At 51.9% G+C, this 23216-nt stretch overlaps 9 protein-coding genes and 1 non-coding gene across 10 annotated transcripts; 6 read left to right on the top strand and 4 right to left on the bottom strand.

Annotated features, from left to right (window-relative positions):
* Positions 1–2024: 2024 nt before the first annotated feature.
* J4E82_001412 (uncharacterized protein) lies at positions 2025–3963 on the top strand (the record flags this gene model as incomplete). The annotated part of the gene is made up of 5 exons (XM_051727725.1): positions 2025–2189; positions 2238–2676; positions 2733–3096; positions 3148–3560; positions 3617–3963. 5 exons carry the CDS (start codon positions 2025–2027, stop codon positions 3961–3963), a joined length of 1728 nt encoding a protein of 575 aa, XP_051592570.1.
* Positions 3964–4353: 390 nt separating this feature from the next.
* Positions 4354–4439, bottom strand: J4E82_001411. Its single transcript has one exon. It is a non-coding gene; the product is annotated as a tRNA-Phe (tRNA).
* A 353-nt stretch (positions 4440–4792) lies between these two features.
* Positions 4793–5769, top strand: J4E82_001410 (uncharacterized protein; the record flags this gene model as incomplete). The annotated part of the gene is made up of 3 exons (XM_051727724.1): positions 4793–4873; positions 4939–5142; positions 5191–5769. The coding sequence occupies 3 exons, from the start codon at positions 4793–4795 to the stop codon at positions 5767–5769; spliced, it is 864 nt and encodes a 287-aa protein (XP_051592569.1).
* A 1513-nt stretch (positions 5770–7282) lies between these two features.
* J4E82_001409 (uncharacterized protein) lies at positions 7283–8791 on the top strand (the record flags this gene model as incomplete). Its single annotated transcript, XM_051727723.1, has 2 exons — positions 7283–7307; positions 7548–8791. The coding sequence occupies 2 exons, from the start codon at positions 7283–7285 to the stop codon at positions 8789–8791; spliced, it is 1269 nt and encodes a 422-aa protein (XP_051592568.1).
* A 1830-nt stretch (positions 8792–10621) lies between these two features.
* Positions 10622–12163, bottom strand: J4E82_001408 (uncharacterized protein; the record flags this gene model as incomplete). Its single annotated transcript, XM_051727722.1, has 1 exon — positions 10622–12163. One exon carries the CDS (start codon positions 12161–12163, stop codon positions 10622–10624), a length of 1542 nt encoding a protein of 513 aa, XP_051592567.1.
* Positions 12164–13927: 1764 nt separating this feature from the next.
* Positions 13928–14572, top strand: J4E82_001407 (uncharacterized protein; the record flags this gene model as incomplete). Its single annotated transcript, XM_051727721.1, has 1 exon — positions 13928–14572. The coding sequence occupies one exon, from the start codon at positions 13928–13930 to the stop codon at positions 14570–14572; it is 645 nt and encodes a 214-aa protein (XP_051592566.1).
* A 1468-nt stretch (positions 14573–16040) lies between these two features.
* On the top strand, positions 16041–17537 carry J4E82_001406 (uncharacterized protein; the record flags this gene model as incomplete). Its single annotated transcript, XM_051727720.1, has 3 exons — positions 16041–16368; positions 16430–16592; positions 16655–17537. The coding sequence occupies 3 exons, from the start codon at positions 16041–16043 to the stop codon at positions 17535–17537; spliced, it is 1374 nt and encodes a 457-aa protein (XP_051592565.1).
* Positions 17538–18152: 615 nt separating this feature from the next.
* Positions 18153–19750, bottom strand: J4E82_001405 (uncharacterized protein; the record flags this gene model as incomplete). The annotated part of the gene is made up of 3 exons (XM_051727719.1): positions 18153–18810; positions 18862–19586; positions 19646–19750. 3 exons carry the CDS (start codon positions 19748–19750, stop codon positions 18153–18155), a joined length of 1488 nt encoding a protein of 495 aa, XP_051592564.1.
* A 275-nt stretch (positions 19751–20025) lies between these two features.
* Positions 20026–21673, bottom strand: J4E82_001404 (uncharacterized protein; the record flags this gene model as incomplete). The annotated part of the gene is made up of 4 exons (XM_051727718.1): positions 20026–20160; positions 20208–21451; positions 21500–21587; positions 21638–21673. The coding sequence occupies 4 exons, from the start codon at positions 21671–21673 to the stop codon at positions 20026–20028; spliced, it is 1503 nt and encodes a 500-aa protein (XP_051592563.1).
* Positions 21674–22307: 634 nt separating this feature from the next.
* On the top strand, positions 22308–23182 carry J4E82_001403 (uncharacterized protein; the record flags this gene model as incomplete). Its single annotated transcript, XM_051727717.1, has 3 exons — positions 22308–22344; positions 22397–22848; positions 22916–23182. The coding sequence occupies 3 exons, from the start codon at positions 22308–22310 to the stop codon at positions 23180–23182; spliced, it is 756 nt and encodes a 251-aa protein (XP_051592562.1).
* Positions 23183–23216: the final 34 nt, after the last annotated feature.

Below are 23216 nucleotides of genomic sequence, written 5' to 3'. Positions count from 1 at the left end.
AGCTAAGTCGTGCCAATACAGATGGGCAGGCGGACATCATGCATAGCTATGATCGGTATGGGTAATAGGGAAGCGCGGATGACATACCTCGGTCTTGCGTCCGCGAGGGCAAGTTTTCGTTCTTGTTTGGAGACGATGAGGGATGAAATCAGAGTCATCTGTGATTGAATCCTTTCGCTACCTACACCTGTGGTGGTTGGAGCGCGCTGTCATACGGCACGGTGACCCGACAACTGAAGAAGCAACCACGTCCCGGGTACAATACCCAGTCGAATTGTCTTTTTTCTCATTATGGTAGAAATTTGAGTGGTCGGTAACTGTACCCGTGTTTCTCATCTGTAATCTACACCCATTGAACGCAATTACCTTGTTGGGACGGCTTTTGTGAATTGTGTGGGTAGGTTCGAGGTGATGGATGGCATGTGGACGGCTTAAGCCACGTCAGACAGTGAAATGGCTCGGATGGCGTACCCGCCACAAACGGTTCATTAGTTAGATCAATTTCCGTTTGGGTTAGAAAGTACTTAGAGTTTCAAAGGGATACGTGCACGAGACGACAAGTTGCTACGAAACTATGCAGTTTTACCCCCAGTTCAATCACATACCTCGATAGTGGGCTAGAAATCGCGCGCACAGCCGACGCTGCATAATAAAAGGATTCGTGTTTGTCGATCCGAGATGTATGGATGATTTCGCTATCAGCTTACCTGGATAATAGAAGATATGATGATACAAGAACGAAATATACACTTATGCTGTTGGTGGAAATATTACCCTTCGAGGCACTGTCATGTTATACAATTCCAATTTTGCCATGCAACACACCATTCGGAAGCACGAGTTCTCCTATAGCTTTCAGCAGTATAAGATCATTTCAAGGCGGGAATTGCATTATCGGCAGATCGTACAATCAGCAGTGATTGGTAATAGATTTCCGCCCTGAAATCAAAACGCTGATACAATAGAGCCGCGCTTTCGTATAAAATTCTGGAATCGGTAATTCTCGAGATAGCGACACCTTCCGTACACCGTAGTTCTCGGATCTGACTCGCAAACATCCACATTCGGTAGCTGAGCCGCACAAGAACTGTATTTCCAGACTCATGACTGACGCGTGATAAAGCGAGATGACGTTACCGGTACTTGGGTACCATCGAAATTTTTGAATCCGGAGACACCTAACGGCAGTGGGAGCCCCATGGTGTGGCGATCGTGACCCACAATGTCCATGCATCGAAGACCCGTAGAAGAAAGAAAACTGGGACCAACACCGAGAAGCTCCGCTCCGCAATCGTTCGTCCGATATGAAACATTATGTGAGTCTTGTGTATTGCGATAGTCGAAATATGTTGGAGTGAGAGGATGATATGATGATATCATCTTCAAAGGATCAACGTGATGGACGCCAAGCCAGATCTTGTGATACACTTGCATCACATTCACCTTCGATCATTGCTGCGACACGCCAACGTCCTGACATGTCGGGACGCCTCGGCAGTCTGTCGCGACGACAGCCAACGACAACTCAACTGACATACAACGGCTCTTGCACTACCCCACATGTCGAAGTGAAGATGACGTGCGCAGCTTTGACGTCGGTAGAAATTCCCTGGGCCAAGCTTTGGAGGCTCAAAGATTGGCTCCGGAGTGATCCCGTAACCAATGGGAACGCGACGCTTGTTGATAGCTTAACTCTATCAAGCATTCGATTGACCGGGCTTATCGATGGCGATGTGGCTAGCGGCCGTATGCTGGGGTCCTGGACCATGCAAAACATGACGTCGGTCATTGCGGCTCGCACACTCACGAGATGGCTTCGGACTTACCAAACTGCGCGGTAAGCATGGGGAATGCGGTGACGACCCACGGTTGAGCGTGCCGTTATGACGGCATTGGGGTCTTCAAGAGCCAAGAAGCGGAGCAAATATGGGTGGTTTATAGGACTCGGAGACCCCACGACCCCAAAATCTGTTGTTACTTTCTCTTACCTTTGATCGGCACAAAACTTTCGCCTTTCACCAGCCATGGCGATACTCGACCGATTCCGTGGGCATTCACACGCCTCGCCTGCTTCCTCCACGATGATAGATCAGGATCCTGAGAAGAAACCGCAGATGTTGAAAGGTGGTGTGAAGGAGATTTTCCGCATGCGTATCATTGCCATGGCGATCATTGTGTCAATGGGTGGTGTATGTATTATACGAAACAATATGGGTACGTTGGTTAACGACATGTAGTTCATCTTTGGTTACGACACCGGTCAAATCTCTGGATTCCTGGAAATGCCAGACTTTCTGAACAAATTTGCGGATCAGACGGACCCTGAAACAGGCGGACGTGCTTTCAGCAACTGGAAGTCTGGGTTGATCGTCGCCCTACTCTCAATCGGTACCTTGATGGGTGCTTTAATCGCCGCTCCTATTGCCGACAAATTCGGCCGCAAATACTCTATCGTCTTCTGGAACATCATTTTCTGCATCGGAGTCATTGTTCAGATTACTACAACGAAAACATGGTATCAAATCTCCCTAGGTCGTTGGGTCGCTGGTCTTGGTGTAGGAGGACTGTCGGTCCTTACGCCAATGTACCAGTCCGAGACTGCACCACGCTACGTACGAGGTGCGCTCGTATCGTGTTACCAGCTCTTTATCACCCTCGGAATCTTTACCGCTTACTGTGAGCAATCCTATCTACTAACCATCTCTGGAACCTATACTGACTTTGCACTCTAGGCATCAATTTCGGTACTGAGGATGATGGCAGTTCAGCTTCATGGAAGATTCCAATGGGTGTTGGCTTTATCTGGTCAGCACTTATGATGGTCGGGATCCTCTTTATGCAGGAATCTCCACGATGGGAATACCGCAAGGGCAAAGTTGACGAAGCGATACACACTATCGCCCTTACGTACGGTGTTTCTCAGGACCACCCAGAGGTTCAGCGCGAAGTCCAGGAAATTCAGAAGAAATTAGAGGCGGAGCAAGCGGGAGGCGGCCACCACCCCTGGTACGAGATCTTTACAGGACCGCGCATGTTGTATCGTGTATTACTTGGTATCAGTCTGCAAGCCCTCCAGCAGCTCACAGGTGCCAACTAGTAAGTCGATTTCAAGTACTTCTAACGTATCCCATACTAACCATGTTGTAGTTATTTCTACTATGGAACCACGATCTTCCGGTCTGTTGGTATTTCAAATTCGTTCGTCACCTCCATGATCCTAGGAGGTGTCAACTTTGGCATGACCTTCCCCGGTCTGTATATTGTTGAGAAGTTTGGACGGAGGCCTGCACTAATCACTGGTGCCTTGTGGATGTTCATGTGTTTCCTGGTCTTTGCTTCACTGGGCCACTTCGCTCTGGAAAATGACGACGGCACTTCGAACCAGGGTGTTGGGTATGCTATGATCACCTTTGCGTGTCTCTTCATCGCAGGCTATGCCATGACATGGGGACCAATTGTCTGGGCTGTCGTTGGAGAAATCTACCCCAGCCGATACCGTGCGAAGGCCATGGCTCTAGCCACAGCCAGCAACTGGACCTGGAACTTCCTCATCTCCTTCTGTAAGTTCTTACCACTTCACATTGCCGGGATGAACCCCACTAATGCACATTCTTAGTCACACCCTATATCACGGCTGCCATCGATTATCAATATGGATACGTCTTCGCGGCCTGCTGTTTCCTCGGCGCTATAGTAGTCTACTTCTTTGTCTGCGAATCTCATGGCCGCACCCTCGAAGAAATTGACACTATGTACATCCTCCACGTTACACCATGGAAGAGCAAGCACTGGACCCCCACTCCTGGCGAGGAGTTGCCCAATCTAGACAACACATTTTTGACGCCTGGAGGAAGAGGCATTAAGAAGGGCAACGAAGCGAGAGCGCCCGAACAGCTGCGAAGGGAGAGTGTGCCTGTCACTGATGCCGATATGCAGGCAAGTGGTGCGAGGCAAGACGAGTAGGCGCCAGGCAGAATTCTGATATTCGGGCCACGGACCATTGTTTTTTGTTTTATCAGCAAGCATCATAGCGTAGCATAAGTTTACAGCATTGTTTTCTCTTCATTGAAATTGTTGACGCTTTTGTGCATACACAACGTGAAATGACTTGGACACGTTGCTTGGTCGTGCCCATGCCCTGGCATACGTACTAGTGGACATTCTCAGCGGACTCGATTGGTGGCAAGACCAGAATTTGCCATAGCTTGCAAGACAGGCATGCTCGCAAAAAGAAGTAGCCACCAAACTACAGGCAGAAAAGAAACCGAACACGCTGCATGTCCTAGCTCAGCAGTACGGACAAGCGAATGCAAAAAAAGAAGTTCGAAGAATCCTGGGCGAACCCAGGCACGTTGTCCCCTTCGTGGATCGAACACGATACCTCCAGATTTAGTGACTGAGACTTCAGTCTGGCGCTCTCCCAATTGAGCTAAGGAGACGGGTTTTTGATGGAAAGAAACAACGCCATAGAAATCATATACCTACTGGAAATTGATGCCGAGCAGAATCCAGGGGCAGCCTAAGAACTCCTGGACTGTGCAGATCTTTGACTGGCGCCGCGCAGAGAAAAACACATGCGAGTGGATCAGCTCATCCGGACCGAAGCGTGATGAAAAGCTGTCGAGGCGGAGGACACGACGATACGCTTCGGCTTGGCGCGGATGCGATACTGTTATGGTGACATCATTGTTTGCGATTCAACTTGCTTCAAAGTCCCAAGCTCCTCACCGGCAACATCCTTTACGCGTTCCCACGATCTCGTTTCGCGCAGGATCACCTTCCATATACAACTATGGCTATTGTGGAGAACTGGCTTCCACCGTCGCGCGAGAATTGGGAGCTGATTTGCTACATCTGGCAGTTCTTCCCTATTGTAAGCATAGGCGCGGCGCCGCAGCCCCGCATTCTTTGTTCCAGCCGTTACTAACATTCACAAAGATCACTGCAGCTCAATGGGTTCTGGACTGGTACCCACAGGGCAAGACGTCGATTGAATCGCGTTTCAACATCGACGGCAAGATAGGGTGGGCAACGATGGAATCGGCGGGCTTTATAACCCTGCTGTACATCATGTACTCGCTCCCGAAAGAATTGGGTCTTGGAGAGCTACCCTGGGGTAATTGGACTATGGCTGGCTGCTTTGTGAGTAGAGGTGAAAGATGGGCGAGAAATGTGCTAATCATACTCAAGGTGTTCCACTATCTCTACCGCGCCGTTGTGTCTCCCCTCTTGCTCAATCCTAGCATGTCGCCAATACATCCTTTTGTTTGGACCATGGCATTTGGGTTCCAGATGTTCAACGCAATCTCCATTGGCGGGTACCTCGCAGGCTACGGCCCGACATCACAATACGAATGGGCAGCACGATCAGAGTACATGTTTCTAGGGCTCGTAATCTGGTGCTGGGGACTTCTAGCGAACATGTTCCACGACGACGACCTGCGCGAGATCAGGAGAGCGGCAGATCGCAAACAGCGCAAGGCAGCCGCCGAACAGGGCAAGCCAGTGGAGAGCGTGGACAAGATCTACATGGTACCGAAGAATGGTCTGTTCAAGTACTCGCTGCACGCGCACTACCTCTGCGAATGGATCGAGTGGGCGGGCTGGTGGATGATTGGGGGTTGGAAGTGTGTGCCTGCACGCACGTTTCTCCTCAACGAGGTGACTACCATGCTTCCGCGTGCGTTGCAGGGCAAGAGGTGGTACGAGAAGAAGTTTGGGAAGGATAAGCTGCAAGGGCGCAAGGCCATAATTCCGGGCGTGCTTTAGGGAGTATATTGCTTATTGGTACGCTAGTAATCAAGCTTCTGGCGGTGCGGTGTTGAACAGTGGACAAGCGATACGTGTGGCTTTTGCAATCTAGCGAACAATGAAGTTGTGCAGTACTAGCGGTAAGGGGCAGTGCGTGGTGGTGGTACACTAAGCGTGACATTGTGGAGTGGTGAAGATGGTGGGGGCAACTATGCAGCAGCGCGTGCCGAACAAGACGATGAACTGCGACAGGGTACTGATGTCTAATCAGTTCAGGGTTGACTTGTTTTGGACGAGACAGTTCGGTGAGTATTTGTTGGTCACTAGCGAGTGCGCGGGTGGAGCGACGAAGTCTGCACGTGGCAGGGACAAAAGCATATGACGAAGAGATACGAAGAAAGCTGATGGAAAGCGCGCATCTAGTCGTGTCTTTTACGACGTTTTGCCTCGTAACATGGCGGTAGCTGCAGCAGTTGCGAAGCCACGGTGCGCTGTTCACACAGTAGAGCAGACGGGAGGTAACGTGCCGAGGATACTCTGACCATCTATATTAAGAGTGGCACGCCACGGAGCCAATCACGGGCGCACGGGCTGAAAAGAACAGGCAGCTCGCCAGTCAACACGAGCGGATGATGTTATTGGGACTGGGATGTGGGAAATTTCGCACACAAGGCCCGTTTGGATGACGGCATGCGACGGCCATGGCAGCGAGGACGTTGCATCATGGCCGAACTGGTGTGCGACGCAGAAGATGAAAGCTGCCGTGACGGCGTCTTGTCCAGGGCTCATGGACGTGGACAGATTTCAGACGCACACAGCCACGGACATGCCGCATTGGTCGCTAGCCAGGCGCGCCTTTTGTATTTGCATCTCACAACCTCCCCCTTTGGGGCTAATGCTAGTCAGCTTGGGTGCATTAGACACCCGCTTTTCCGTCTGAAGCTCCAAGCCAGTCGCTGCTGGGTGCAACACCAGAGGCTGCAGCAGGCCTTGGCACGGCACTGCTGGAGAGTCGCGAGGCCCATGGGCTTCGCATTCCAGCGCGCGCTGCGACGGCATGGTTTCAGAAACGCGTGAGGGTGATCGCAATTCGCCGTAAACCTTTGACCGCCATCGACTGCCCCCAATTGGCACCGGCGGCAGGGCACAAGAGCGCGCTTGTTGTTGTTGGGCGTCTTCGGTTCGGCAGCTTAATCAACAGGTGCTTGCTGGGATCGCCCGTCCTTTGGCGTGCGTCTCCACTAACACTCCTGCACAACCTCGCCCGTCGCCCACTCGCAACAAAGAGCCTCTGTCGATACATCATCACTGCGGACCCACGGGCGGAGCACTCGAGCGATCGCCGCCCACTCCTACGAGCCCGCCAGCGGTACCACGGAACTCTAACTACTTCATCTTGAGAATCTTGTCCCCTTGCTGCTACCTGACCCTCTCCCGGCGGCACCTGCTATCCGTCGTCGCGTCGTCGTTATCGTTGCTGAAGCCGCTCCTTTCCCCGGCACCATAGCTTCTGGCTGCCATTGTCGTCAACATGTCTAGCAACAATGTGACTGCGAGTACGTTGTCTCCTTCTATTCTTTCTCAGACTGCCGAAGCCGCTCCTTCCTCTGCCTCTGCTCCTGCTCCTGCAGCCTCTGCCCCATCTTCAGATCCGCCCTCGTCAGATCTTCCTTCGCCGTCTGTAACACCCTCCGCAGCACCTGCGCCTACTGAGGCTTCTTCTGCTCCCGCGCCGTCTTCCAATCCGCCAGAAAACACTCCTTCAAGTCCCGCACCGGCTTCTAACTCGCCTTCAGCGGCCGCGCCCTCGTCAGAGGCTCCTCCACCCTCGAGCGCCGCCCCGTCCAGTGCAGCACCTGCTCCTTCGAGCGAGGCCGCCGCTCCCTCCAGCCAGGCGCCACCGCCTGCCTCTTCAGCGCCCGCTCCTGCCCCGTCAACCTCACAAGCGCCTCCACCAGCCCAGTCGAGCGCACCACCGCAATCGTCAGCAGCGCCCCCTCCCGCAGCCACCACCAGCAATGCCGCACCCATCGCGACAAGCGTCGTCACTGCTTCGTCGGCACCTCCGTCCACCCAAGTCTTTACCTCGGTCACTGTTGTAACCTCGACCCCGACGGGCCAAGGCGAAACACCCCAGGTCGTCACCGTTACTGCAACTTTCTCACGCACCGACGTTGCCGCTGCGCCAACCAACGGTGCATCTTCCACTGGTACCGGTGCTGCTGACCCTTCCAACACCGACTCCACTCAGTTGCAGAACGCGCAAAAAGAGAACTCTGGCGGCATCAGCACTGGCGGCAAGACAGCCATTGCTGTCGTCATTCCTGTCGTTGTCGTCGCTCTACTAGTATTGGGCGGCATCTTCTTTTGGCGGAAACGCAAACAGCGCAAGAGCGCCGAGGACGAACGTCGCAAAGAGGTCGAGGAGTATGGCTTCAACCCCAACCACGACCCTACGCTGCCTGCTGTTGGTGGATTGCAAATGGCCGAGGATGACAGCGGCTACCGAGGCTGGGGCAACACCACTACCAGCTCTAACCGCAAGATGTCAACCACCCTCACCTCTGGCATGACCTACTCAGACAGCAACAGCAATCCCGGCGGCTACACCAGCCCACACTCTCCCACCCACGGCGCCTACTCTGACGCTCACTCCAACGATCCGCTTGTAGACGGCCGTCGCCAGACCATGGACTCGGACGGTATCGGTGCTCTCGGTGTTGTCAATGGCGCTGCAGCGACCAACTCCGCCAACAACCAGGCTGGGGTACACCGTGGACCATCCAACGCCTCGTCATCATACTCGGCAGCCAATCACTCTGACAACTCTGGCGACTACCCTGGCATGGCCAATGGTCACCCGCAAGAGTACTACCAGCATCAAGAGTACTACCAAAACGGGCCATATGCAGGAAATGACCCATATGCCGGCAACCAACAGCCAATCATACGAGACGTGTCAGCCCGACGCAACACAAGGATAGAAAATCCAAGTGTTTTCCCTCAGCAAGGGAACTCTGGCATCGCGCAAAACTTCTAGTCTCGCCCTGACCGCTGCTTTATCTATTCACTCATCGCTACCTGTATATTGCGACCCTATCTTTGATTCATCTCCTTCAGCTTTTAGTCGACATATATCCAAACGGAGGCGTTCATTGGGCGGTCATCAATTCATTTTTTTGCGTCGAACCTTGATAATGGTCTTTGCCAGCTGTACTGGTGCGGTGCGCACTTGTATGGATGTCGGCATGCACTTCCGCATGCCCCCTTCACGCGAGGGGTTTCTATCCGGAAGATACGGAAGCAGGCTCGCCGACACAAGCAGGTGGTACGACATCGGAAGATCCTGCCCATTGAGCTTGCAGGGTTGCAGTCCGGCAAGCTACATGTTGTGTAATGAGCACAACAATCAAAAGCACGAGCGACTTTGAGTTTGGACTAGCGCAGCATGCCTATCTTACTGTAGTCGAATTGTCGACAAAGATTCAAAGAGACGACAATTATGTTCGTCTGGATCTTAGTGAGATGATGCATGCTGGCAGCTTTTTTTCTTCACCATCTTCTATCATTTTGATGCTGGAATCTCGGAGGATTTGACGCTTTCTTATGCGAACAATACATCACTCTTGTAATTATCCAACGCCTTCTCTACATCACTATCTTTCTGTAACTATCCTACAACCTGCACGCCAATTTCTTCGGCAATATCTTTTCCTTTACTTGTTTGAGCCTACAAATGATGACAGGAGTTGTAGGCAGAGAGAGAAATAGACTGAAAGCAAGCATTACACAATATTCCGTGCTCCAGCTCTTCTAATAGTGTTCTCTGTAACATGGTCTGATTTGTACAAAGACGGGCCCAAACGTTCATCAGTTTCCAGCAGGTTACTATGACAGTGATCGATCCGATTGCATTACATTACGATCACCCTACTCTGCGCCAACATTCGACCCACTCGTATGCTTCAGGTCTACGCTTTCGTAAGGCGGTCTGTTTTGATCTAGATCTCTTCGCGGCGAGCGGGACGGCAATAATGTTGAGAAAGCCTGGTTTGCTCCAACGGGTCGTTAGTATACAGTAGTAGGTAGTTAGCTTGCATGCGAATGCAATGTAGATCCTCCCGACCCCGCGGTGAACATTCTTCCGGCCCGGACCAGGAAATAGAGATGGATGTTAGTCGTTCTTCGGTTGCTGGGCGAGCAGAGACGCACCTTCTTCTTATGAACGATCGTACTCGGCTACTCCTTGCTTCTCTTTCGGCCTGGACAAAGCACGAGAATGTCAGCTGTGGCGAACATGGAGCTTGGAATTTACGACTTGTCGATGAGCGAGTTTCCAGTTCTCTGGTGTCATTGTGGGGTTCGACAGTGGAGTTTGGTTGACCAGCGGCTTCATTATCCAGCTACCCGTCTGGTCTAGACTTCTTACTGGTTCCCCGTCATATTTCGTGGTAGTAAATTATAGCTAGGTTACTTGGCGTGTGTAATAATAACAGAATGACGGTGGGCTACTCGTTATTTGGTAGGGATATGGAAATGTGCATGAGCTAGTCCTCGAGACCGTTATAGATGGAATACAATGAGTCTGGGTGCGACAGGGAAGATTAAGTCGATACTATGAAGTTATGGGCTTTAGTGCAGCTACTTCAATGTCATAGTGCAGTGGGAGTAGGAGTCAGCGTTCAGTCGCGTGGACGATAGTGTAGAGGCAAGTAGAGGTGATTAGAGGTTCGAGGGTAAGGAGCTGGTAGGTAAAAGATCTCTACCCTCGTCACATGCACTTATCTAATATTGAAAGTGAAGTTACACACTGTACGCATTCAATTAATATCATATACACTATAGACCCTCTAGAGTCCATCACTTCAGGTCATCCCCGCCGCCCGGGTTTTACGAGATTGAACCTAACCCTCTTTCGCGTAGTAGCGGGCTTGCCAGAATTTATAGCTCTTACACTGTTCTTGCTGATTATGCTCTTGAAAGCTAGGCCTGCGCTAGACGGCTCGACTGATTCCGGTTCGACACGATCATTGACTGCGGATTCGGTAGATTCGACGAGACCTAGCTGCTCTTGAAGCTTTCTGTATTGAACTTCAGGGTCCCGCAAATTGGCGCGCGGTAATCCCGACGGGCGTCTGTGCATTGGAGGCGATTCTGTTGGTTGCTCAGGTACTGGAGTAAGCTTTGGAGGAACAACCGATGAGCCAGGTTGAGTGGCAGGCAACTCTTTGGTTTGCGCCGCCGCAATCATGTCGATTTGAACTGGAGACAGACCGCTTGTTATTGTTGCTGCCTCGCCATCTGTGAGCTCATCCCGCCACCTGGATCGCTCATCCTCTGCCTCTTGAGCTGCTTTCTCTAGCGCGATCGTCTCTTTGTGGGACCTGTTCTCCTCCAATACGTCCATCAGCTTCCTCCGGTCAACTACTTTCGCAAGATGTCTCAGCAGATCATCGTCTAATTCCTCTTCTGGCTTTAAATGCGGAATGATATCGCCGATTCGATCAACGAGTTGTGCTCTTGCATATCCCCGCAGCAAAACTCCCCATGTGTAGCGGTCAGGTTCAACACCGCTATTTCGCATGAGCTGGGAGACGCGTTCTGCCGCTTGCACTTGTCGTGTTTTGAAGAAAGCTTGCATAAAGATATTCCAGCTGTAAACGTTGGGCTTCGCTGGACCGTCTGTCATGTCTTGAATGAGCTGGGATGCGTTTGCAAATTGCTGTTTCTCACAAAAAGCGAGGAGGAAAGCGTTCCAGATTATTGGGTTTTGAGCCAACGCATCAAATTCTGGATTTCCTTCCTCTACAACCGACTTGAACTTGATGTATAGGTTATAGACTCGCGTGTTGCTGATTGCCAACGCTGATCGGATCTCTGTCCGCAGCATAATGTACAACGCCACTGGTGGAGGAGCAAGATACAGGGATCCAAGCGCAGAAGTCTTTTGTGAGATGCTGACGTTCCTTAGGTCTGGAGTTCCGTAGCCGACAAACGACTGCAGCAGCGCTGCTGAGAAGTATCTGGCGTAGGACTGCCATAGTATGGCTGAGGTACGTTCGACGTTCTCGTCACCGTGGTGGCGTACATAAAGATAGTAGATATAGTCTGTTGCTAACCAAGGGTCCCGGGTGTCTCCTGCTATGTCAGCACAGTGTTGTGCGAAAGCTTGGAAGAGAGCTGGATCGTTCTGCATGGTACATCCGTGAAGCATTATCGAGAGGGTGTGGTTGTCTTCCCGTAGTCCGTTTTCTTCCAAAGAGTTGTATACTTTGAAGGCTGTAGCATAATCTCCAGCTTCCATAGCGTTACGCATGACGATATTGTAAAGAAGTATGTCCATCTTGATGCCCAGGCGTACAATAGCAGCGACGACAAGCGGGGTCTGATGGAAGTCTTTACTTTCACTCATACTCCTTCGCAATATGCCAGCGCATGTCCACCGAAGTCTTTTGCGGTCCACCATAACCTCCAAGGGTGTAGCCGTACTTCTAGCTGTGAGCAAGTCAAGACATTTCAACGCATACTGCACTTCGCCAGCCTTGCCAAACGCGGTTGCATAATGCAGCACAGTGTCAAACTCTAGGCCCACCCGATGTTGCACAAGGCAATCAAATACCCTCTTCAAGTCTTTCGTTGTGGCTAGCTCTACCAAGTTGTACAACAAATTCTGAGAACAAACACCGATCTGACCAGCTAACGACTTTTCGAAGAGGTGCACGAATGCACTGACAAACCGGCGCTTGTGTGCCTCTGGGTCGGCACCCCAACTCTTGTTATCGTGCAATCTTTGAGTATGGAGCTGAGCGAGATGGTCGAGAGCATCGGCGATTACTCCAGTCTTTCGACCCCGCTGGAGTGGATCGTTGGCCAGAACTTTTACGAAATGCAAAGCACGGCAAGGCTTACGATCGAGGAGATAGATGAGCACCCGATGGGCGTAAGCTTTCCGTATCGAGATATCAAGTGCTAGCCATTTCAGCCATACTTGGTGTGTACTCGGAGAAACCCCGTGAGTCCCGGCTGTAAAGAGTGTCCAACTCAACCGCGCACATCGAGGATCATGTTTGATAGTAACTCTGCGCGTGAACTTTCGTAAGGAGGGATAGAGCGGTCGATCCAGTGCTGCAAATGCGTAATGAAGCCCGACTTCTTTAGCTGACCCTTCAGCTGCCCTCGTCAGGTCTAGATGTGTCAATCCCCAGCGCTTGAGATTCGTTATGCGGCGCGTTAGGGATCTGTATTGGCCTTGGGTCTTGCGGTCAAAGGAGGACCCCTCGATCTGGGAAGGCAACGTGGACATGTAGTAATCGAGACGCGCGTATTCCACAGAGAGGGCCTTCTCCCGTTCTTGGCGTCGCGAGGACTTGGCTTTTTCTGGTATGGCCTTCGTTCGTTCTAGGCGCCGCGAGGAGTTGACTTTCTTTGGTATGTTTTGATTGTTGGATGCGATGGTTGCGTATGATCGGGCATGTTGGCGAGTAAAGGTCGATATTTCAGCATAGAGCCGGTTGACAGAAGCGGAGTGGCCTGTTCCTCTCATCCAATAACCAGACGTTTGTAGAAAGCCCGTTGCAGATGCGTCGTGCATCGGTTGCTTGCGACATGTTGTCCCAGTCGCCTTTCTGGTTTCTGGTTTGCCATCTCTAGGTTGCACTCTGGTGCCTCCCTCTACATGTTTTGCTGTTCCCTTCTCTTTCTCCGGTGTTGCATCGCTTCGCCGGCGGTGCTGCCTGCTCCTTCTCGGTATAGCTGACTCTGCAAAGACTCTCGGCGCGAGGAACGGAAGGATGGGAAGGTCCGCGCTGGCGATGAGGCTAGCATTGGGGACGCGGAAGCGGGGCATGAGAAGGTGAAGGCTGTGTGGACCTCATCGAGACATGACTTGTTGTCTTGAATGGGAGCTGGTGGCGGTAGCACGAAAACCTGAGAAAGTGCGTACTTGGTCAGGAACGCCAACCGGGGAAGATCTTGGACTCCCGAGCTGTTCTCCGCAACGCTCGTGAACACGACCACAACTTCAGCCATCCCCCATCCCCCATCGCAGCCTTGATCCCCTGCGCATCATCACACAAGGCTTCTTGCGAAAGAAGACCACGCCACAGCCAAGCTTTCGGCAGCCCCCGGCTCTACATACAGCCATATTTGGACCCGGCGCAAGCGCAAAGCTCTCACCATGTCTTCACACGAAAAGCTATCGGCAGCCGCCAACGACCGGAAGTCACGCCTCGCACAGCTCAAGTCGCTCAAGCGGAAACAAGAGCAAATCTCAGACGCGCCAGAAGCTGCCGACTCGCCATCCACCCAGCTCCAGACCGAGACATCGCAGGCTCTTACACGCACAGACGACGAGGAACCTTCAGTAGCAGCGACCTACCTCTCGGGCCGAAACTACGATGCGACGACGCGGAACGTCAAGCTGGGCTTCGACAACCTTCCCATCGCTGACCCCACGAATACTTTGGAATACAAGGCAGAGCAATTAGCGCTGGAAACAAAGGCACAACAGGACGCAGAGAAGGCAGAAGACAAGGGACTAGATCTCTTCAAGTTACAGCCCAAGAAGCCAAACTGGGACCTGAAGAGGGACCTGGAGCACAAGATGAAGGGACTGGATGTACAAACAGACAACGCCATCGCAAAGCTGGTCCGAGAAAGAGTGGAAGCGCAGAAGGCTATAAGAGAGAAGCAACCGACAGACGGAAGCAATGGAGAAGAGGTGGGCATGGACGGCAGTGAGTTGGTCGAGGCCATGCACCTGAAGGAGCAAGAAGACGAGCGAGAAAGGAAAAGGGACGAGGAGGACGAGGACGTGAGCTGAGAGGGCATGGCTAACATTGGATGGATTTTGAAATAAGAAGCAAAAACCTTCATCTCAGCTTATGCACTCCTGAGGCTTGTATCTGCTTCAGGGACGTAGACATGGAAGCACCAACATGTACGCCAACCAAAGAAGGCAGGAGCATGACATAACACGCAAATCGAACCACGGGAGAGCAGAACCGGATCTTCGGGGAGTATCTAGGACCTAAGGTCACGATGAAACCACAATTATTGCCTACTCTTTACTACCTATCTCGACGTCAAAGAAGTTCGACCATGCGAAACAGCATCTGCGGGAAGACCAAAGAATAACAAGTACGCCTATTTTCGGCCTAATGATTTTCTTTCGAAAGAAACAAAAAACATACAACAGCGGGGATTCGCCAGTGGTCACCCACCTGACTACTAATCCGCCGGTATCTTGCTTAACTAGGGCTGAGCGAACGGGAAGCCGTGGTCTCAAGATCCTGTGGTCGTATGTGCTTGTGCAAGAGAAATATAATAATCATATTGACTAGAAAAATTCCGAACTTCTCTCCAGTAAGACCACATCGGCCGGTAAAGATGACCTCGGGAGTTTCCGACTGCGGGTACGGATCTTTGAGAAATGTAATTCAATCTAGAAGGCTCCCGAGGTTACTCACCTCGTATTGAATTGACTCCTGCCTTTTGATGAGAGCAATATCAAAGGACATGGTAGGGCACTATACATACTCCAAGCACTAGTTCTGCGTGAAGACGTGATTGATTCCACCAAGATCGTTGTGAAGCCAAGTTATTGTACTTTGCGTGTATCTGACATATATGCTTGTATTCATGTGCTAAGATGATCAGGGTGAGTGAAGTGCTACGTAGATAGCGTATTGGAAGGCCAAACGTGTCGAGACATTTCTCTGATTTTAAGGCGTACTGTCGACTACCGTCGTGCAAGTTTAGTCCAAGTTGTTGTTTGTGTTGTTCTACATCTATCGCATAGAGGTCTAACCATCGGTCTGTCCAGCAAGTGCCTAACTAGATTATGGAGTGTCAGTGTCGCATGTACTACACAACTCTGCTTTCTGCGCCATACTCAGCGTAAGCCGAACCACAGTGGCTCGTTACTTACACAACAGGCCATCTCTTCTAGCTTACATACCGAGGAGTTTGCTGAGACTGCATGATGGTTGTCTGGTGTCAGATGCGTCGTGTTGCAGGCTTCCCCACGCGGAGGATCCGGCTATTCTGACCCGCCTTGCCGTTCACGAATCGCACCTCGGCATCTCCACACGCCAAAGGTGCTGCAGGTGCGGGGACAACCGTCGCGCTACATACATTATCATGGAGCGCGTCTCTCGGTTGTCCAGCATACTCATCGACCAAGAGCCAACATAGCTGCAACGTGCTGCTCTTTCCTTTCAATCCTACTTGCGCTCCTTCACTGCTAGAGCTTCTACACGCCTTGCCCTTCCTACCTCACAACCGCCATCATGGTCGGCAAGAAGCAGCCCGTCTACGTCCTCGGCGTGGGCATGACCAAGTTCATCAAACCTCGTGGCAAGGTGGACTATCCCGAACTCGGGTTTGAAGCAGGTGTCAAAGCCATGCTCGACGCGCACATCAACTACGACGACGTCGACCAAGGTGTCGCATGCTACTGCTATGGCGACTCAACTTGCGGTCAGCGCGTCTTCTACCAGTTTGGCATGACTGGCATTCCAGTATACAATGTCAACAACAACTGCTCGACTGGCTCAACAGGCCTGTACATGGGACGAAACATGATTGCGCATGGAGCGGCCGACTGCGTCTTGGTCGGTAAGTGTCCCTGTACAAACTGTATGTGAGGCATGCACTGACTGCGCACACCCATATCTAGTGGGCTTTGAGAAGATGTTCCCAGGGTCGCTGCAGACCTTCTTCCAAGATCGCGCAAACCCGACAGGCACGTCAAGTTTAATGATGAAAGAGACGAGAGGCATTACCAAGGCCCCTGGTGCCGCCCAGATGTTCGGAAACGCTGGACGGGAGCACATGGAGAAGTGAGTTCAGACATGCGCCACACGTACAAGTCACATCCAAACCATTCTGACCGCTTCCATAGATACGGCTCTGAACTCAAAGACTTTGCAGAAATCGGTCGCATCAACCACGCGCACTCCAAGAACAACCCCTACTCGCAATTCCAAGACGAATACACCCTCGAACAAGTCATGAATGCACCCATGATTCACGAACCCCTCACAAAGCTTCAATGCTGCCCGACCTCGGATGGAGCTGCTGCCACAGTCCTTGTCTCGCAGGAGTTTCTCGACAAGCGTCCCGAGCTCAAGGACCAGGCTATCCTAATTGCTGGACAAAGACTCGCAACCGACACACCGTCACTGTTCAACCGAAGCGCAATTGAACTAGTAGGATACAGCATGAGTGAATTGGCTGCCCGTGAAGCACTCGAGGAGGCCAGCGTATCGCCAGACGATGTCAAGGTGTGCGAACTCCACGACTGCTTCTCTGCCAACGAGATGGTTACCATCGAAGCCCTCGGCTTGGCTCCCAAAGGAAAAGCCCATGAGCTGATCCGCAAGGGCGGCATAACCTATGGTGGAAAGGTTGTCATTAACCCCTCTGGCGGTCTGATCTCCAAGGGCCATCCTCTAGGTGCCACGGGTCTCGCCCAATGCGCAGAATTGGTTTGGCACATGCGCGGCTGGGCTAACAATCGCTCAGTCAAGGACACCAAGGTGGCTTTACAACACAACCTGGGTCTCGGGGGCGCGGTAGTCTGCACAGTCTACAAGAGGCACGATGGAAGCGCTGCGACGGATAAGTCAGATGAGCAGATTGGCAAGATTACAGGACTAGGATACAACCCAGCGACTGTCGCGAAGGGCTTCACAAAGGAGCAGGTTGAAGCTGTCAGGAGCAAGAAGGCGAGGAGTCAATGGGCATTACAAGATACAGAACAAAAGGTTGAGGCTAGGTTTTAGGTGTGCATGTGGTTGTAACAGCGACGACCGTTGTGTGTACAATTCTTGATCATTTCCATTGCACTCAATGTGAATTGCGCTCCAGCTTCTCTTTCCAATCCGTTTCTAATGAATCGTGCGAGTCTTGGCAGCCTTTTTGTAGCTCCGTGCTAGACTGGTATTGAGTATCTTTACATCGCTTGTCTGAGAAGTCATAGAAACATCACTCACCCACAAGTCACGAAGCGGAAGGAATGGCAAAATATGTCTAGAATGATTATCATGGACTGGTATCTCGATTAAGCTTTGAACCTTCAGCTTGCCATAAGCAAAAGAGCCTTGCAGTTTTGGTGACGCTTTTGAGTGGATGCCACTCCGCTGTAGGATGCAAGACAAGGTAAGAAAATTGTACAGTAGAGTAGAGTAGTAAGCAACTTCATTCAGGCCCGCTTGATTAGCCACCCGTGGGCTGCCATGTTAATTATGTCCAATCTCTGCTCAAAACTCGGGATCCTCCATGATGATTCCAAAGCTGCGACGGCGACAAATCAGAATAGTATCTAAATTTCTGCCAGTTTGGGGAGACGAATGATTTCTCATTGTTCCGCGTCCATCTCTCTCAGTAGCGGAAGCATTCTAGGCACCGCTTGCCACACCACGTATATTGATACCGCCTCCTCCGCTTCGCTCAGCGGAGCCGCGGATGTTAATGCCTTCTTGGCTCCGGTTTCGTCCTTGACCGCGAATGTTGATGTCGCCGTCGCGCGTGATACGATCTGCCAGACCGCGACGAGACCGTGATGGCTCCGAGAAGTCGGTAACATGAGGATCACGGTCGTCACCTTTTAGGCGGCCAAACAACTCTTCGGGCTCATCATCATCGCGTGTAATCCTGTCAGCTAGCGATCGCTTCGGCTGCGGTAGCACGGGCTGTCCGTTCTTGGTCATGCGCGAAAGTAGCGATTCCCCGCCTCCTCGTGTCTTGGATACGTCTATAGCGTTTGACCGATGGTGGTTGCCCATTGGTGAAGTGTCAACAAAGAAAGCGTCCTTCTGCCAACGTCCGCCAGCTGTAGGGCCATTCTGACGATCGTAGTTGGCACGGTCGTGCGTCCAACGATCCAGGCTGGGTTCGCGACGACGGCGGTTGTTACGGCTACGACTTCGGCTGCGGTACCGCCGACGGCCTGCATGCGTTTCGTGCTCGGCAAACCCGAATCGGCCGTCGCCTTCTTCGTCAGAGGCCGGGGAGGCACTGCGTCCTCGCAGGCGACCAAAGCGTGGCTCTGCCGGACTGGGACTATTAGCCTGCTGGTCAGCCATGGAAGGAAATGTGCTGACGTACCTTCTTGAGCCTGGTCGGTACGAGTCGACGTCTTGGCCCTGGGCATCGTTCCTGAGCCTGCCTGAAGCTGGTTGACGGCCCCCCCTGCCGCGACCCCGGTTGTCTCGCCCGTCGCGGTCGTCGCGAAAGTCTCGTCCGTTCCGGCGCGGGCCCCTCTGGTCAAGGCCCGAATCGCCCATGGACTCATCTCCACTATTTCTCCGCCTTGGTCGCTCACCAGATGCCATTTCCTCATCGCCGTAATCCAGATAGTCTTTCTTCGGAGGCGGCTTTCGCCGTGGCTCCCTCTGGCGGTTGCCAGCGACATCGGGGTTGCGCTGGTAGTAGTTGCTCCTAGTGGCCGCGCCCCTCGGCTTCTGATCCCCGGCGTTGGACTGCCTGACCATGAGCACGCTGTCCGGCTTCTTCGAGTACGGTTTCGCCTTCCGGGGCTCTTGCATGGAGACGTTGCTGAAGTCACCGTTGTCGGGGTGTGTGAGGATGGTCAGGGCAAGCGTCGCGTCTTCTTTGTTGTAGAACTCGAGGTTGACCGAGTTGTCGTTGACCCAGCGCAGCTGCTTGACGCGCGGGTCTGACTGACAATGCTCCATAGCCCAGTAGAGCGGATCGTTGGGGTCGAAGTCGCTCACGCCCTGGAGGTTGAGGGATTCCGGCCATGGCTCGTGTACAATAATGTCCTCGGTGTAGGCCGCGGGCACGCTTCGCTCTGCTTCGGCCGCGTTGTTCTGCCGTGCGCATGTCAGTCAACTGCGCTCTTTGTTGTGCAGCCTTGCGCATTGCTCACTTGGACAACCTGCTGTGGTTGCGACGCTTGTGCTGCCGGTGCTATGTCTTCGCCTACATCAATGTCAATATCGTAGGCGACATCGGTCATGTCAGTGTCATCCATGGCGGCGAAGTTTAACAAAGAGGTTTTGGCAATTGGGCGACGTTGTTGGTGCAACTTCGAGAGCAGCGCGCGCCGCTGGTAAGCTCCAAAGCGCGGGCACTAACGTGATCACGTGCAGGACTGGAGTGCCCGACAACACGACTGTGCGCCATTGTCCTTCGTCACTAACAATCGTTTATACATCAAAATCACGCCCAATGGTCACGGCATACGTGGAAGCCAGTGCATGCGTCCGAGACAGACATCATCCTTCAAAACCAGCTACTAACTCACAACTACTGCTCCTCTAGCGTAAAAGTGCCAGTCTTCGTAATCAGATACTCGTTCACAGCGACATCCTTCCCAGACTCCTTGCCATAGCCAGATTGCTTGATGCCCCCAAATGGCGACTCTGCAGCGGAAGAGTTGCCCTAGAATGCATTAGTACATTAACGCAATGCCTTCGCGCCTGACTTACTGTATTCAGGCCAATCATGCCAGCCTCCAGATTCTCGAATAGTCTCCACGTACGATCAACGTTCTTTGTGAAGCAGTAGGAAGCAAGACCCATGCTGGTATCATTGGCCTCCCTTACCGCTTCGTCTTCAGTATCAAACCTGATGAATGTGCTAATCGGGGCAAAAGCCTCTTCATTGGCAATATCCATGTCTGAGGTAACGCCGGTAATGACAGTAGGCTCGAAGAAGTAGCCGCCATCTTTCTTGATCTTGTTTCCACCCGTGTGGATTTTCGCGCCTTTTTTCTTCGCATCTTCAACAAGCGCGAGCGCTTTTTCGACGCCTCTTGGGGTCGTCACTGGTCCCATCGTGGTCTTCTCATCTGAACCGTGGCCGACAACGATCTTTTGCGTCTCTTCATTCCAGCGTTCGAGGAACTTGTCGAAAATACCAGATTGAACGTATATTCGGTTCGCAGTGATACAAGCTTGACCCGCGTGTCGATATTTCAGTGCGAAGATCTGGGTCATAGCCTGTTCAATGTTTGCATCGTCAAAGATCAGAACAGGACAGTTGCCTCCCAGCTCCAGTGTAACTTTCTTCAGATTATCAGCACACATCTTAGCAACTAGCTTGCCAACGCGTGTAGAGCCTGTAAAGGTGACTTTACTGACAAGTGGATGCCGACAGAGTGCTTCACTGAGTTCTGGTGTCTTATCAAGATCAGTAGTCAGGACATTCAAAGCTCCCTTGGGGAATCCAGCTTCTTGCGCGAGATACGCAAGCGTGAGTATAGTGATTGGTGTCTCTGGGCTGGGCTTTACGATCATTGTACAGCCCGCAGCCAATGCGGCACCAGCTTTGCGAAGAACCATCGCGATGGGAAAGTTCCATGGTACCAACGCAGCAGCAACGCCGAGTGGCTGCTTGATTGTGAAGATGCGTCTGTTTGGTAGTGCAGGAGTGAAAACACTGCCCTGTATACGTTCTGCTTCTCCAGCAAACCACCATGTGAAGCCCGTCGAATAGTCAATCTCTCCATACGCCTCAGATATGGGTTTACCGGTTTCGTACACAAGGATAGTCGCTATATCATCCCTGTTCTCTTTGATGAGAGCGTCCCATCGGTAGAGCATCTGCGCCCGTTGTCGAGGGCTGATCTTCTTGTAATTCTTGAAACACTCGTGTGAGCTTTTGACAGCATTGTCTACATCTGATGCATCGTTTGTAGGACACTCGATCCACGGCTTCCCAGTTCCAGGGTCTATCGGCTTGTTAGATCGGAGTCTTCAAATGCGCTCCAGTGACAGACCAACTACTTCAAATGTCTTTCCTGATTTCGCTCGTACCCAGCTACCATCCACAAAGGATAGGTTGTGTATCAAATTCGGATTTTTGAGCTTGAACGTATCAGTACAATATGAGAAACCATTGAGTAGTCTGTACACACCTTAAACGGGAGCTGATGTTTGCTGTCCACAGCCATGTTCCTATTGGTCAGAGTCTTGTCTGCGTATTCTATAGGCCTAGAAACTGGTCGTATCGAGAGATACGTATCGGCAGCCGAAGATAATCAGCGCAAAGCAGTGTGCTCTAGTAACGAGGAGTCGTGATGTTCGAGCGGAGGGCGCGCCGATTCCGCGATCATCAACAAAGGCATCTGCAGACACCAAAAGCTTCCCCACCTTTCATCATATAGCCTACATGACCGATTTGTTGATTAGCTGTTACACTCGGCTATTCCAATAAAGGTGATCCGGAGGGACGCCAGAGACGCTGGACACAGAGGAGCTATCGGGGTAGATGACTTCCAATTGGTTCAAATCTCGGTGGTCCTCCAAAACGATGTCAACATCATGCGGGGCATCACGCTTACCCCTCACTGTTGTGCTGTGCTGGAACCTTGGAAACGACTAGTCGGCAGACTGTGATTGGAGATGCGATACCGGTGGCAGACAGCAGGGTGCATGAAATGGTGGGCAAGACCGTACTGTCCTTCTCGCAGTCACAACATCAACACCGTTGCTGCCTATCCGACAATCGACATTGGCGCTGGTAGTTCGAAATCGTGGTCGATTAAACATAACTCATTGTGAATCGCAGGCGCCAGAGCTCTCGTCATGGGTAGACTAGACGGCAAAGTCGCCATCGTAACTGGTACATCGCATCCTCTGTCTCGTCTCTCATAACTCACTAACAACCTCAACAGGTGGCGGCTCAGGCTTCGGCGCTGGTATTTCAAAAGGAATGGCCTCCGAAGGAGCCAAAGTCCTTGTCTGCGACATCAATAAATCTGGTGGGGAAGCAACTGCAGCAACAAATCCCTCCTCCCTTGCTTTTCACCAAATGGATGTTACCAAAACCTCAGACTGGAAAGCCACCATCTCAGCCTGTATCGAGAGATTTGGCCGCTGTGATATTCTCGTGAATAACGCAGGTTGGAGTTATACTAACAAACCTACCACGACTGTCACCGAAGATGAATTCGAAAAGGTCTTTGACGTCAACGTTAAAGGTGTATATCTGGGCTGCAATGCTTGGGTAGATCAAGCTATTGAGCGTAAAGAAGGAGGTGTGATCATCAATATTGCCAGTGTTGGGGCTACGCGGCCAAGACCAGGATTGGTGTGGTACAATGCGAGTAAAGGCGCGATATGGAACGTGAGTCATGTCTTCTTATAGTGGCTCCAATCTGCATGAGTGTTCTATTTACTCACATTCCATTCAGGCGACAAAAGGACTTGCAGCAGAATACGGTCCACATCAGATCCGCGTCGTATCCATTTGCCCCCTCGTTACAGGGACAGGTCTCTTCTCTGCTTTTACCGGAATGGAAGATACGCCGGAAAACAGGACGAAGTTTACGTCTAATGTACCTATGGGCAGGATTGGGGAAGTAGACGATGTGGTGAATGCGTGTATATTCATGGCAAGTAAGGAGGCAGGGTTCATCACTGGGGTCAATCTCGAAGTGGATGGTGGGCGGTGTATCTAATCTACCCTTGCTACAAAAGTTAGTTCAGGAAAAT

Source organism: Alternaria postmessia (assembly GCF_024291825.1).
Source record: "Alternaria postmessia strain BMP 2775 chromosome Unknown scaffold_5, whole genome shotgun sequence".
In the NCBI taxonomy this organism is placed as follows: domain Eukaryota; kingdom Fungi; phylum Ascomycota; class Dothideomycetes; order Pleosporales; family Pleosporaceae; genus Alternaria; species Alternaria postmessia.
Note: the sequence above shows the minus strand (reverse complement) of the source record. Positions and strands in the feature narration are given on the sequence as shown.